Raw genomic sequence first — 14,442 nt, 5'->3', positions numbered from 1 at the left:
GAAGTACAAAAAATGTACTGATGATGGGAAACACTAACAAAAACAGAAAAGGATGAGCCATAAAATACATGTATCAACTCAATTAAACTTACGGAAACTGTCAATCATCTTAACTGGACCAGACTGACTTGAGTCTCCAGTGCCATACTGGTTTGTAGCACACACTCTGAAGATGTACTCATTGCCCTTGATCAATTTGTTGGCTACATATCTACAGTCCATGATGTTTTCCGCTAGCTTGGTCCACTGCAGGCGGCTGGTCTCTCTTTTCTCAAGTATGTAGGACTTGATGGAGCAGCCTCCATCCTCCTCTGGTGGAAGCCAGGTCAGAGTACACTTCTCAGCTGAAATGTTACTGGCTTCTATGGGGCCTGGGGGTCCAGGAACATCCAGGACCTTCACCCTAACATGTTCTTCCTTAATGCCAAAGGGGTTGCTCGCAGTGATGGTGTACTCTCCTGTGTTCTTTCTACTAGCATACTTAATAGCCAGGGTGGAGGAGGTAGGGGTGCTGGTGATGGTGACAATGTCAGAGGACTTGAACTCACGGCCTGCCTTGGACCAGATAGAGGTGGGTGGGGGTTTACCCACAATTTTGGAGGCTGAGATCACAATTGTGTCTCCTGCTCTGACTGATACACCATCCTTCATCTCTGGGTCAATAGTGATGGTTGGAGGCTCTGTAGAGAAGACAGAGGCAAATTACAATAGTCTACAGACCTTTAACTCACATTTAGGAAAAGGATAGTCTGTATTACGATAACATCAGCTTACCATACTCGTCCTTGCATGTCAGAAGATCAGTAGACTCTGAAGGATCACTGATAGCGCCAGCAGAGTTCTTAGCCCGGATCCTGAACTGATACTGAGATCCTTCGGTTAGGTCAGGGACAGTGAAGGCGCAGCCTTGGATGTTGACATGATTAGCCTTCATCCAGGCCTTACCACCAGCCTCCAGCTTCTCCACCATGTAGCCAGTCAGCTTGTAGCCGCCGTCATACTTGGGAGCGGTCCAAATCAGAGTGACTGTGCTCCTGGTGACGTTGATCACTTCAGGCTTCCCAGGAATATCTGATGGAACACATTAAATAGGTGAAAACAAACTGCAAATATAACAAATACTATTAACATAGTATTTTTCATAAGCTTAGAAAACATTTTTCCAAAAGCTGTGAACTCACCAATAGGATCCAGGGCGACCACAGCCTCAGTGGTTTTGCTTGCCTTTCCTAGGCCTGCCACGTTCATGGCCATTACCCTGAACTCGTACTCTAATCCCTCTACCAGGCTAGTGACTCTGCACTCTTTAACTCTCAGAGGAGTCTTGGTGGCCCGTTTCCACATCAGGCTGTTTCTCTCCTTAAACTCCACATGATATCCTGGAGAGCACACAAAATCAGTTGGTCATCTGCTAATCTCTATTTGCTTTTCCTTTCTGCTTAGTTACAAATGAATATCCATCAAAGTCAGTTACCAGTAATTGGGGAGCCACCACTGTCCTTTGGATCAGCCCAGGTCAGGATGGCTGACTCATGGCGGATGCTCACAATCTCTGGAGGAGCAGGTGCATCAGGCACATCTAGAGGTAGCGGAGAGAAAGAAAGTGATGGTGGAATAAACACATGCAACAAAAAAATAGTGAATCAAGGGGATAAAGTCTTGACATATCTTAAAGTACCTGAAAAAAATAGCAAAAACAACTAGTTCTCGAAATGTTATTGAAATGACTGTTAGCATGTTATAATAATACTACTACACTAGAATGTGGAAAATGTCTGTGAGCAGGTAAAATGATTTAACCCCATTAACTCACTTTTGAGAACTGAATTAAAGTCCTTCCCAAGAGTCATGTATTTGGGTTTCACTGTGCAGATTTATGTTTAGAGTTTGACACTACAAGGCTGTTTTCACATTCATCTGCTGAAAGTGTTGAAAAATCAGATTTTTAATGGCAGGCCTATAAGCATGATTTGTTCCAATTAGGGTCCAATATGCTTATATTTTTAGAATTTAGCTTTATGCATTATCGCTCCAAATAGTGTATTTCTTAATACAGGAGGTCTTTAAGAAATGCTTACTTTAACATTTTAGATTTTGAGTGTACCACAGTATGTAAAACACTGAAGTGAAACAGTAGTGACACCAGATTAAAAAGAGACTATAAAAGACATTGCCTTTGAACAAAATGTAATGAAGTTTTAATTAATCAACATTATTTGGGAGTGTGATACTCACTGAATGGATGCTGGGCAATGACTGGATCTGACCTCAGATACTCTCCAACCCCATACTTGTTCTCAGCGAATACTCTGAAGATGTACTCCGTTCCGTCATGGAGACGGATCACTCTCATGGTAGTCTTTTGAATTGCTGAAGCCACTGTGGCCCACTTATTGTCTGTTGTCCTCCTCTTTTCTACAATGTAGTTAGACACCTCTGCACCACCATCATCTTTGGGTGGCCCCCATTCCAGAGTGATGCCGTCAGCAGTGATCTCGTCAAACTTGATAGGTCCTGTGCAGATGCCCGGTTTGCCTACTACCTTGAGCTGGAACTTGCAGTCCTTGGAGCCAGAGCTGTTTCTGACATTGATGGTGTAAGTTTCAGCATCTCCTCTCTGGCAGTCCCTGATCAGCAGGGTGGTGATGCCTTGAGATGCCTCCACGCACATCCGGCCAGTGTCGCCTAAGGCCACATCACCCTTCTTCCATGTGGCAGTGGGGTAGGGTACACCAACTATGGGGATGTTGATACGTGTGGTGCTGCCCTCCTTCACCACATAGCAACCATCATGCACACAGCTCAAGTTGCAGTCAGGCAGCACTGATATCAGAAGGAAATCACACATCAGAAATTAAAAGGAAATACCTTACAAATAATGCATTTCAATTTTTTGCAAAAATAACAAGTTAAGCAGTTATAACTCACAACAATTCCTACAATTAGCTAAATGAGAGTCTGATAGTAAAGTCTTACCAAACTGGTCCTTGGCAACAACGGTGAGGTCAGTGGTTGGTCCCTCTCCGGATTCATTGAGTGCCTTGACTCTGAACAAGTACTCCTGGCCCTCAGTGAGCTCACTGATGGTGTGTAAGGTATTCTTGCCCTTCATGATCTGTTTCCACTTCTCCTCACCTTCATTCTGCTCTAGGATGTAGGCCTTAACATGACTGCCGCCATCACTGATAGGCTTTTTCCAGCCCAAGGTGATTGAGTCCTTGGTAGTCTTCTTGGATTTGAAGTCCATCACTGGACCAGGTTGCTCTGAAGAGGGAAAGAGCGGGTTAAGACTGAGCATGTGGTTCACATTAAAGTAGATATTTTAAAAATAGACAAGCCGTGTGTAACGGCACTGCACTCTGGCATGGCACTAAAATACAAAAATGTCTTTGCACTGCTGCATTTGAATGAACCTCCCAACTGTATACCCTGTGTCTGTGGTCACTGATTATTTCATAAGACCAGTTTCAGTGCTTTGGTTTGTTCTAAAGCCACATGATATTCCTCCAAGATATTGTTTTCTTTCATCTAAAATACTCTCCTGTATAAAGAATAGTCTATTCTACGCCACAAAACAACAATTAACTGTTGCTATTGCTGTTATCATCAAAGTTAATATAAACCTGGATGATGTTTCTGTTTTGTATTATAAAAGTATTTAGTGAGTATAGTGTAGCCACCTGAGGCCCGCACACTGCCAGCAGTCTCGCAGCCCTCTCCGATGCCATAGACATTCTCGGCCAGCACTCTGAAGCAGTAGGCTTGTCCTGCCTCTAGGTTGGTGATCCTGAATGACGGCTTGACACACTCTGCTGACACACATGTCCAGGCCTTCCTCTCAGCCAGACGCTTCTCCACGATGTAGTTCTTGACTGGGCTGCCACCGTCGATCAGTGGGGCATCCCAGGTGATCCAGGCATGGCTTCTGGAGGTTTCCTTGATAATCAGGTTTGTAGGCGGTCCAGGAGAATCTGAGCGGGAGGAAAACAATATCATTCAAAGCTTCTGTATATTTTTTAAAATATTTTTTAGACATTTTCTCTACTGCATTTCTGAACTTTCTTGGTCAGTTTTGGACAGACTTACCAAGGACCTTGACAATGATGATGTAACTCTTGGAGCCACTGCTGTTCTCCAGTGTCAAGGTGTATTTTCCAGCATCATATCTGTTAATTTCTTCTGCCAACAGCAGCGTGTCCCACTCTGATGTCTTGATCATCAGACCCTGCCTCTCTGACAGGTTGGCATCCACCTTGGTCCATGTCACTTTAGGCGCCGGGCGTCCTCTCAGGGGGACATAGAGCCTCATGGTGACACCGGCTCTAAGAACCAAAATCTTTCTCAGGTCAGCATCCAGCTCAGCTTCAGGAGCGACTGAAGGAGACAAAGAGAGGGTGGCTTGTTCAATTTCAGCAAGGATTTGAATATCTATGTCCAATTAGCTACGCACAGTTAGCATATGTTACTCAAGCTTACCAAGAATGTTGGTCAGTACTGAGAGTCATAATGCACAATGAAGTATCATGATGTAAGAAAATAATCACTGAGCTAATACCAAATATGTTCCTTCCACCAAGTCCATTTGTTTTCCACCGCCATTTCACCTCAGAACACTTTATCACTGTTACAATTTATCAATCAATCAATCTTTATTTATATAGCGCCAAATCACAACAAAAGTAATCTCAAGGCACTTTAGACATAGAGTAGGTCTAGACCGTACTCTTTACCACTATTACAAAAATCTAATCTGTTAGCTATAATACATCTTGATTCACACAACTTCATATAAGGTATCTTACTAAATGAAGTGGTAAAATGAACAGAAATGGAACTTACTGAGGATGTCCTTGGCCGTGTGTTTTCCAGGGACATCACTAGGGTCGCTGTAGCCAATCTTGTTGACAGCTGTGACTCTAAATTCGTACTCAGTGTTGTGCATAAGGCCAGTCACCAGGAACTTGGTAGCCTGAAGTTTCTTGGGAACATTGCACTTGGTCCAGTTCTCTCCTTCAGCTAGCTTACACTCCACCAGGTAGCCAATGATCTCACATCCACCATCGTACGCTGGTTTGCTCCAGCTAAGGCTGATAGAGCTCCTGGTAGAGTCCACCACCTTGGGGAAGGCAGGTGGGCCGGGTGGATCTAGAGAAGTGTCATAGATGTTATTATTTTTGTTAGTTAGTTTTGCTATGTGCAGTCCTGTCTGAAGCATTTATAGTTTGTCCTCCTGTTTTTGAAAATTACAATTTAAAGCAGATACTCACAGACGGGGTCGACTGCTAGCGCAGCGTTGGACGCGTCACTGGGTTTACCCAGCCCGGCCTTGTTGATGGCAATGACTCTGAATTCGTATTCTGAGCCCTCTGTCAGCTGAACAGCCTTCAGGGTCCTGTCGATGACAGGGCGTCGGTTGACTTTAGCCCAGGTCAACTCAGTGGCTTCACGTTTCTCTAACATGTAGCCCAGGATAGTGGCCTTGCCATCGTTGGCTGGTGCCTTCCAGCTGACTGTCATGGAGTTCTTGGTGATGTTGGTGATGATAGGTGGCTCGCAGGGACCGGGGACGTCTGAGGGACGAGACAACATCATGATAATCTCTTCCAATCATAAAGTCAGTGTTTGATTTTATCATGTCTCACTAAGGGGCAAAACATCTACCAAATATTGATCAACATGTTACGTTAGAAGGGATTGAACTTGAATGACTAACGAATGATTATCACATTGGCCAGGTCAAATATATTACATGGTAAATGCTCACGCTAGAATGATGAGTTGAAATTTGTAAGCAATCAAATCATACTTGTTTTTCATTTAATTAATTTAACACAGCAATCACACCAACTATACTTCTACTATACTATACATCAAGTGTTTTTTTTGTTAAAATGTTTCCAATGATGAATCATATAACATGGTTTTAATGTGTTCGAAAAAGTTGAAGTAGTAGTCACAGTATCTGTGACTTTTTATATGCAGAACAATCTGACTCGTAGACAGTTTGTACCTAGTGGTAATTAAGGTAACTCCAGCTTAAGGTGCTTAGGTGTAGCCTTCTGAACGTACCGTATGGGTTCTTGACCATGACAGGGTCAGTCATAATAGGGTCTCCCACACCATACTGGTTCTCAGCGCTGACTCTGAACTCGTACTCGTGTCCCTCGATGAGTTTCTCCACTGAGCAATCAGTGAGGTGTCCGTGAATGTTGGAGCTGACCAGCGCCCAGTTGGCCCTGCTGGTTTCACGCTTCTCAATGATGTAATTGGTGATCTCAGAGCCGCCATCTGCCTGAGGAGGTTCCCACCGCAGCTTGATACGATCAGCAAACACCTTAGCGATTTTCACTGAGGCTGGAGGGCCTGGTTTGTCTGTAAGGTACACAGAGGGAGATAGTTTGTTTATGTTTACAAGTAAAATGATGAGAAACAAATTAAAAAATAAAATAATGCTTCAATTAACTTACCGAGAACCTTGACCTTGATGGTAGCGTACTTGCTACCATTGATGTTCTCAGCAGTGATACTATAGTCCCCAGTTTCCTTCCTGGTAACTGAGTAGAGCTCCAGTATGTGGACGTGTTTCTTTTGGGACATCTTCATTCCCTCTCTGAGGACCAGAGGCACTCCGTCTCTCTTCCAGCTCACCTTGGGCAGGGGCTTTCCAAACACCTCAGCATCTAGGAAGACATTCTCTCCAGCTTTCAACACAATCAGGGTCTTCATGTTCAGGCCCAGCTCCACACGAGGAGGAACTGTAAAGGTAGAAGAGACAAAATAATCAGGATGACTTGTAAATAATTGAATTACAGTAACAGTGCTCCTTGGTGTGTAGAGTCATACCATTCTCAGCAATGACAGGAATTGGGTCAGACAGCTCAGATGGGAGGCTGATGTTGACGGCAGACTTGGCGATAACTCTAAATTGATATTGCTGGCCCTCTTCCAGGCCAGTCACCACATAACTTTCTGTCTGGATATTCATGCAGTTGGCATTGCAACGGGTCCACTTCATCTCTGGAAGCTTTGCATACTCCATGTAATAGCCAATCAGCTTGCTGCCGCCATCATGCTTGGGTCGGTTCCAGATTAATGAGACAGTGCTCTTGGTCACATCCATGGCCTCAGGTTTACCTGGTGGGTCTGGGTGGAAAGAAACAAAGGTTTGCAGACTCAGTCATTGCATCTGAACAAGGGTGAATAAGGCTGAGTGTACAAGAGTGTAACTGACCCAAAAATTACATTTTCTATACATTTATTTTTCAAAACAAATATACCATTTATAAATTGTATTAAATTATCAGCTGAATGATGTTTTTGTACCAATGTCAGTCCTGGCTGTGATGATGTCGGTGTTTTTGCAGGGTTTGCCCTGTCCAGCCATGTTGAGGGCTGAAACTCTGAAAGTGTACTCCAAACCCTCCATCAGGCCAGTGCAGGTGTACTGGGTGGATTTGATCACTGACTCATTGGCTTTGACCCACAGCAGACTGTTCCTCTCCTTCTTCTCAATGCAGTATCCAGTGATGGGGCTGCCGCCATCGCTGCTGGGACACTCCCATGACAGGATGACAAAGTCCTTGTTGATCTTATTAATCTGCAGGTTTCTGGGCTCGCTAGGAGGATCTGGGTGGAAAACAAAACAGTCAGTCATTTAAAATGATCAATGAGTCTAAAGTCCCGCTCCTGAACCTGTTCAATACAGTGATAATATGTGTGTGTCGTGTTTTATATTACAAACAACATTTTTAAGTCTCAGCTAGTCTTAGAACCTTACAGCAGAAAGTTAGAAGTGTAAAGTTCAGACTCACCAAATGGATATTTGGCAATCATCTTCTCAGAGTAGATGGGTGCAGAGACGCCGAACCTGTTCTCAGCCCGGACTCGGAAGCTGTACTCCTTTCCAGTTGTCAGTTTGGTCATCCTAAAGCTGGTCTTGGTGCAGGACGCAGACACAGTGATCCAGTCGCCCTGGCTAACATCACACTTCTCCACAATGTAGTTTGTGATGTTGCTGCCACCGTCCTCCTGTGGAGAATTCCACAGCAGCGTGCAGGCATCAATGTCCTGCTCAGTGATCTCCAGCGGAGCTTCAGGGGGTCCAGGAATGTCTGCAGGGACAAAGAGGATGCATTAGTAATCTTGCACACAACAAATCAATGATCTGTTATTCATCATTCACATTAGTTGTATAGGCTGGTGGTTCCTCCATATTTATCTATACAGGCAGTCTTAACAGTACAGTTCTATAAGAAACATGTTAAAAAAAAAGGTCCCTTGTAAAGTTTGTATCTTAGGGATTTACTGTAAATTCTATATACAATTGTTGGACACAGTATGATCTACTGAGCTTTTTCTTGTTAAGAACCAGCAGTTCTAACAGTGTCTGTTGTTTAAACTCACCCATGACAATGACTCTGAGGATTTGGTTGACTCTGGCGGTGCTGTTTTCAACCGACAAGCTATAGTAGCCACTGTCTGCTCTGGTCACATTCTTAATAATGAGCGTGCAGGTCGTCAGTGTCTTGACAACAGACAGACGATCGGAAGTCAGCACGTCCTCGCTGCCCTGCTTCCACTTGCAGAACGGAGCAGGTTTACCCGCTACAATGGCCTCGACCACCATCTTGGATCCAGCTCTGACGGTCACAATGTCAGGCATCATGATCTTAGGAGCCACTGGGAAGAAGATGAAGAATCAAAAGAGTTACTCAATTTCAACATTTGTGTTTCTATGCATGTGGAAATATAGTTCAATATTTCAGTCAGTAACAATTAGTAAATAATTAATAATTAAATAATAATTATAATTTAATTCTAGTTAACAATTATAAACTGAGGTAGATTTTTAAGCTGGTCTACTCACTGAGCTGCTCCTTAACCTCAAACACGCCCTCTGCCTCTCGGGCCAGACTGACTCCTGCTGAGTTCCTGGCTGCCACTCTGAACTTGTACTTTGTTCCTTCCTTTAGACCGACCACCACAATGGTCAGGTCTTTGACCACAGAATAAGGTGTCCACTTGTCTTCTTCTGCGCCCTCCGCCTGGTAGTCCACCACATAACCGTTGATCTTAGCTCCTCCATCTCTGAGTGGCTTCAACCAGCCCAGAGTGGCACTGTTCTTGGTTATCTCCAACACGTCCATCTTCTTTGGAGGATCCGGCTCACCTAAAAAACAACACACAGAAGGTGTTAGAAAAGAAAATCTAAATGGAAAAACAACAGAGACAGAGAAATGACAAGGAGACGAAAGAAAAAATTAAATCCCCTTTAAATGTAATAATACACACAGTTGAACCAAACACCACTGATGGGTTTATACTTCCACTAACAAGATATTTTGTTAATCTCCCATCATGCTTAACATTAGTCACAGATTCTTTGTTGATACTCACTGATGGGGTCGACAGCCAGGTAGGACTTGGGTGAATCCTGAGGAACTCCGATGCCATACTTGTTGGTGGCCATGACTCTGAAGTAGTATTCGATGCCAGGTGCCATTGTTGTCACCTTAAAGCTGGTCTTCTTCAAGTCCTCTATGCACTTGGTCCAGGTCTTCCTGTCGACCTCACGTTTCTCCACGATGTAGCTGAGTATAGGGCTGCCGCCATCATTATCTGGTGGTAACCAGGACAGCTGAGCTGCAGTCTTGGTGACATCAGTTGCCTCCAGGCCGCCAACAGGACCAGGAGTATCTGCAGAGAATAAATTTGTTAATAACAAATAGTATGTTTTTCTTCCCAATTAAGCATTTTTATAAGAAATGTTGTGTATGAACAAAGTTTGATATAATTCTTTGTTTCTCACCGAGAACCTTGACACGGACAAACACAGCCTTCTCTCCAGCGGAGTTGGACAGAGTTAGTGAGTATCTTCCAGAATCTTCTCTGGTGCTCTCCGGGATGACGAGGAAGGACATGGTGTCAACCTGGTCCACATGACCTCGGCGGATCACATTGTCCACACCCACACGTTTCCAGGTCACCTTGGGGGAAGGCCTTCCTCTGATGATGGCAAAGAGCCTAATTGGACAGCCAGCTCTGACAGCCAGGCCTTTCCTCAAACTGGCATCTAGTTCAATCTCTGGAGCCTCTGTTGCCATTCAAACATATCAATGTTGAGATCATTAAGTGAAGTAATGTTATTAACATTTATCAGGTACAATGTACATCTATTTATGTTTTCAGTAAACCATCATTCTTACCCAGGATCTCTTTGGGGGAAACAGCCTCTTTCAGGTAGGCATGGCGTCCCCAGCCCACCTGGTTTTTGGCAGAGACCTTGAAATCATACTCCTGCTTCTCATCCAGCTGGCCAATGGTGAACTCTGTGAGGACCAGTGGGCCGTGGGTGTCAATCCTCTTCCAGCCCTCTGTGGGCTTCTCGGGGTCTGCCTCGCTCTTTAGCCTCATGTCCAGGCTGTATCCAATGATAGGGGCACCGCCGTCATACACAGGTTTAGACCAGGACAGAGTGATGGAGGTCTTGGTGCTGTCGCCCACTTTCAGGCCTGCAGGGGGACCAGGTGGCTCTGCAGAAAGACAACAAAACAATGTTCAATGAAATCACTTAAACACCAGAGGACACAAGGGTGAGGTTTAACTCCTTGAAGTCCATCAATTAAAATATTGAGCTTCCCTGTGTTTTTTTTATGTTCTTTGACTTTAGCACAAATCTAAAGAAAGTTTTTGAAGATGTAAACTGAGCTGTGACAGCAACTCTAAGCTCACCAATGGGATCTTTGGCTGCGACAGGTCTGCAGGGTTTGCTGGGCTCTCCCAGTCCGACTTCATTCTCAGCCTTCACTCTGAACTGGTACTCATGGTTGGGGATCAGGTTGGTTACTTTCATGCGTCTCTCGGAGATGGGGCTCTTAGTGCATGGCACCCAGCGAACTGCCCTCTTCTCCTTTCTCTCCAGGATGTAACCGGTTATCGACTTCCCTCCATCGTTCTCAGGAGGAGCCCATACCACGGTCATTTCGGTTTTACCCACCTGCATTACAAAAAATTGAGTAGGTGAATTTTTTTATAACTATGATCTGATACCCGCACTAATGGGTTTTTTGCATTAGCCAATTTTAGGAAATCCGTTTTTCACTTACCTTTGTGACCTCAGGTGATTCAGGGGGTCCAGGTTTGTTGAACTGAGTCTTCACAGTGACAGGCTTGCTCTCCATAGCGGGACCAGTTCCCATCTTGTTCTCAGCCCTCACTCTGAAAATGTACTCATTGCCTTCCACCAGACGAGTGACATTGCAGTATGGTGTGACCACAGAGGCAGAGTATGTGGACCAGACCATTCTCCTGGTCTCACATTTTTCTAGGATGTAGCTGTCCACCTCGCAGCCTCCTTCATCTTCTGGAGCATCCCACACCACTCTGCACTTGTCAGCTCCAAGGCCTGTGATCCTGAGGTTCCTCACTGGGCCAGGGACGTCCAGGACGTTGACGTTGGCATATGCTGTAAATGTGCCAGCGGAGTTGGTGGCAGTGATAATATACTTTCCGGTGTCAGTGCGTCTGGACTTGGTCAGAAGGAACTTGGAGTAGTCAGAGCCAGTCTCATAGCTGATTCTAGGGTTGTCTCCAACTGCCTTGTCTTTTATCCACTTGACTTCTGGCTGGGGCTTTCCTCTCAGGGCAGCCTCTATCCTGACTGACTCTCCGGCTTTTACTGTCAGACTTCCAGCCAGCTTCAGGTCAATGACAGGCTTCTGGATTTCCTCCTTTACCACAACATCAAGTTTCACCCAGGCACTCTCCCCTCCTTCATTGACAGTCTGCACCCTGGATAATAAACATTGATCATTTGAAATTAGTTTATGTTAGATTGGACAATAACAAAACTTTTTTCAATATTGTTTTTTGGGTGACCACCACATTTTTATTAGCAAGATAGTAAGATGTTATAAAATGTTTAATTAAAATATTTTCTACTACTTTTATGGTCAAAATTTGCCACTGCAGTATTGGAAAGGTAGAGCTTGAGAGAATGCTCACAATGAACTCAAAATAAATAAGTTAAATAAACTTTAGGGGCTGTTAGGTCTGTTCTCTTGGCTGACATTAAAAACATCATTTCTTAGTAAGATTTTGTATTTTTAGTTTTTGTCATTTCTGTCTTCTTCTGTGTGTTATGAATACACTGTCAAGTTCAGATTTAACATGTAACTCAGTTGCAATTTGATTCATTTCACAGTTTGCTAAATTCAAACCTGGGGTACCAACAAAGACCTTCACTGATCCAAGAAAAAAACCCTAGAAAACAATGAGCATTAAAAATAAGAATGCCATAACCTACCTGAATGTGTACGCTTGGTTCTCAACACACTTGTCAGCCAGGTAAAAGGTGTTGGTGAGGGTGTCAGTGTTGAGTATCTCCCATTCCTCAGCATCTTTGGCTTTGCACTCTAGGTTGTATGAGATATTAGGGCTGCCTCCGTCATAGTCAGGCTTCCTCCATTTCAGATTGACATAGTTCTTGCCAATGTCTGTGGCCCTGAACTTCTCAGGCTCACCTGGCTTCTCAATGGGGTCAATAGCTAGCAGAGGAGTCTTTGTCTCCACACAGGGCCCAGGGCCCATCTTGTTCTCAGCACAGACACGGAACAGGTACTCATGACCCTCCATCATCTTGGTCTTGATCTTACGATTGGTGCAATGGGAGGAGATCATAGACCACATGCTAACGCTGGGCTCACGGCACTCAACAATATAGTTAGTAATCTCAGAGCCGCCATTGTCTTTAGGGGCCTCCCAGTTGACCATGCATGAGTTCTTGGTGGCATAAGTCGTGTGGAGGTTCTGGCAGTGGCTGGGTCTGTCCAGCACGTTGACCGTGATGGTGCAGGAGGCCTCACCACCCTCATTGGAAGCTTTCAAGGTGTATTTGCCGTGGTCAGCTCGAGTGGCTTCTTTAATCCTCAGGTGGACCACAGGGAAGTTCTGTGTAATGGTGACACGCTTGCTGTTCTCCAGAACTGTCTCTTCCTTCAACCAAAGCACCTCAGCATCAGGACGGGCCTTGATGTAGCCAATGATGTTGATGTTGTGTCCCACACGTACAGTGAGACGCTCACGGCATGCTGCGTCCATCTCGATCTCTGGAGGAATCAGGATATCCTGAGCAGTGATTGAGTCTGGAATTTCTCTGCGCTCTCCATCCCCAATCATGTTTGAGGCATAGACTCTGAATCTATAGGTCACGCCCTCTTCCAGACCCTTAACCCTGTAGGCACACTGCTTTATGAAATCATCGAGGTTGACTTTAGTCCACTCTTCAGTATCAGCTTTCTTCATTTCCACAGTGTATCCCAGAATGGGGCTGCCTCCATCTTTGTTGGGTTTGGTCCACACCAGGTCAGCAGTGGTCTTGCTGTAATCTTTAACTTTGGGGTTGACAGGGGGGCTTGGGACAGTGATTGGCCTGCAGGGCTTGCAGGGGTCAGAGATGGGAGAGGGGCCACTGTAGCCAGCAATATTCTCAGCGAACACTCTGAACTCATACTCATTGCCCTCAAACAGTCCCTGAACTCTGTACCTTAGGTCCTTGCAGGGCTTCTTGTTCACACGGATCCACTTTCCATTCTTGTGTCTGCGCTCAACGAGGTAGCCAATAATCTGGCTGCCACCATCAGCAAGGGGCATAGTCCACCCCATTGTAACAGCATCTTCTGAGATATCATAGGGCGTTGGTTTACCAGGTGGGCTTGGTGGCATGAAGGTGTGCTCAGCGACAGTGGGCTTGCTCTCCAGAGGAGCACCAATGCCCATCTTATTCTCAGCACGAATGCGAACCACATACTCCACTCCCTTCTGAAGTCGGGTGATATTGAGGTTAGTGGCAAGGCTGCCAGAGCTCACACCTCCCCAAGTTTCCTTATTGGACTCTCTTTTCTCCACAGTGTAGTTGGTGACAGGGCTGCCACCATCATCCTTGGGAGGACGCCACTCAATCATCATGGAGTCAGGAGTGACCTCCAGGATGTTGACTGGTCCTAAAGGAGCAGCAGGCACATCCAGGACAGTGACATTTAAGGCCACTGTCTTGGTACCAGCTGGGTTTGAAACAGTGAGCAGGTAGGTGCCAGTGTGGTTCCTTGTGCAATCGTTGATGCTGAGCACAGTGGAGAAGTTGTCAGTGTCAATCTTAATGTTGCCTTCGCTGGTGATCTCATCTCCTTCAATGGACCACTTTGCAGTTGGAATAGGGATTCCTCTCATGATAGCTGGCAGCCTGATGGTGGTGCCAGCCTTAACGATGATGCCCTCGATGAGCTTAACGTCAACCTCAACAATTGGAGCCACTGTGGACATACAGACTCAAATAGTTACTCCCTGATACTACACTTATGTTTAAAAAAAACAAAATAACCAATATTAATAACTGATGTACAAGTACCAATTACACAGTAACAATGACGATTCTACAGAAAGCAT

The 14,442-nt window shown here is 45.0% G+C and overlaps 1 protein-coding gene across 1 annotated transcript in view; it reads right to left on the bottom strand.

Moving 5' to 3' along the window:
* Positions 1-14,442, bottom strand: part of ttn.2 (titin, tandem duplicate 2) — a 225,324-nt gene that overhangs the window by 47,906 nt on the left and 162,976 nt on the right. The window contains 23 exon segments of the mRNA XM_062431355.1: positions 93-680; positions 775-1,071; positions 1,182-1,379; positions 1,475-1,579; positions 2,236-2,823; positions 2,977-3,264; positions 3,681-3,971; positions 4,087-4,374; positions 4,840-5,145; positions 5,268-5,570; positions 6,070-6,372; positions 6,468-6,755; positions 6,844-7,143; positions 7,324-7,626; positions 7,812-8,111; positions 8,404-8,679; positions 8,867-9,169; positions 9,397-9,696; positions 9,809-10,093; positions 10,206-10,532; positions 10,732-10,996; positions 11,106-11,790; positions 12,305-14,309. Of these exon segments, the coding sequence (XP_062287339.1) occupies positions 93-680; positions 775-1,071; positions 1,182-1,379; positions 1,475-1,579; positions 2,236-2,823; positions 2,977-3,264; positions 3,681-3,971; positions 4,087-4,374; positions 4,840-5,145; positions 5,268-5,570; positions 6,070-6,372; positions 6,468-6,755; positions 6,844-7,143; positions 7,324-7,626; positions 7,812-8,111; positions 8,404-8,679; positions 8,867-9,169; positions 9,397-9,696; positions 9,809-10,093; positions 10,206-10,532; positions 10,732-10,996; positions 11,106-11,790; positions 12,305-14,309 (9,192 nt within the window).

Source organism: Scomber scombrus, chromosome 13 (genome assembly GCF_963691925.1).
Source record: "Scomber scombrus chromosome 13, fScoSco1.1, whole genome shotgun sequence".
NCBI classification, from domain to species: Eukaryota; Metazoa; Chordata; class Actinopteri; order Scombriformes; family Scombridae; genus Scomber; species Scomber scombrus.
The sequence above is the reverse complement of the archived record's forward strand: the minus strand, read 5'-3'. Positions and strand labels throughout refer to the sequence as shown.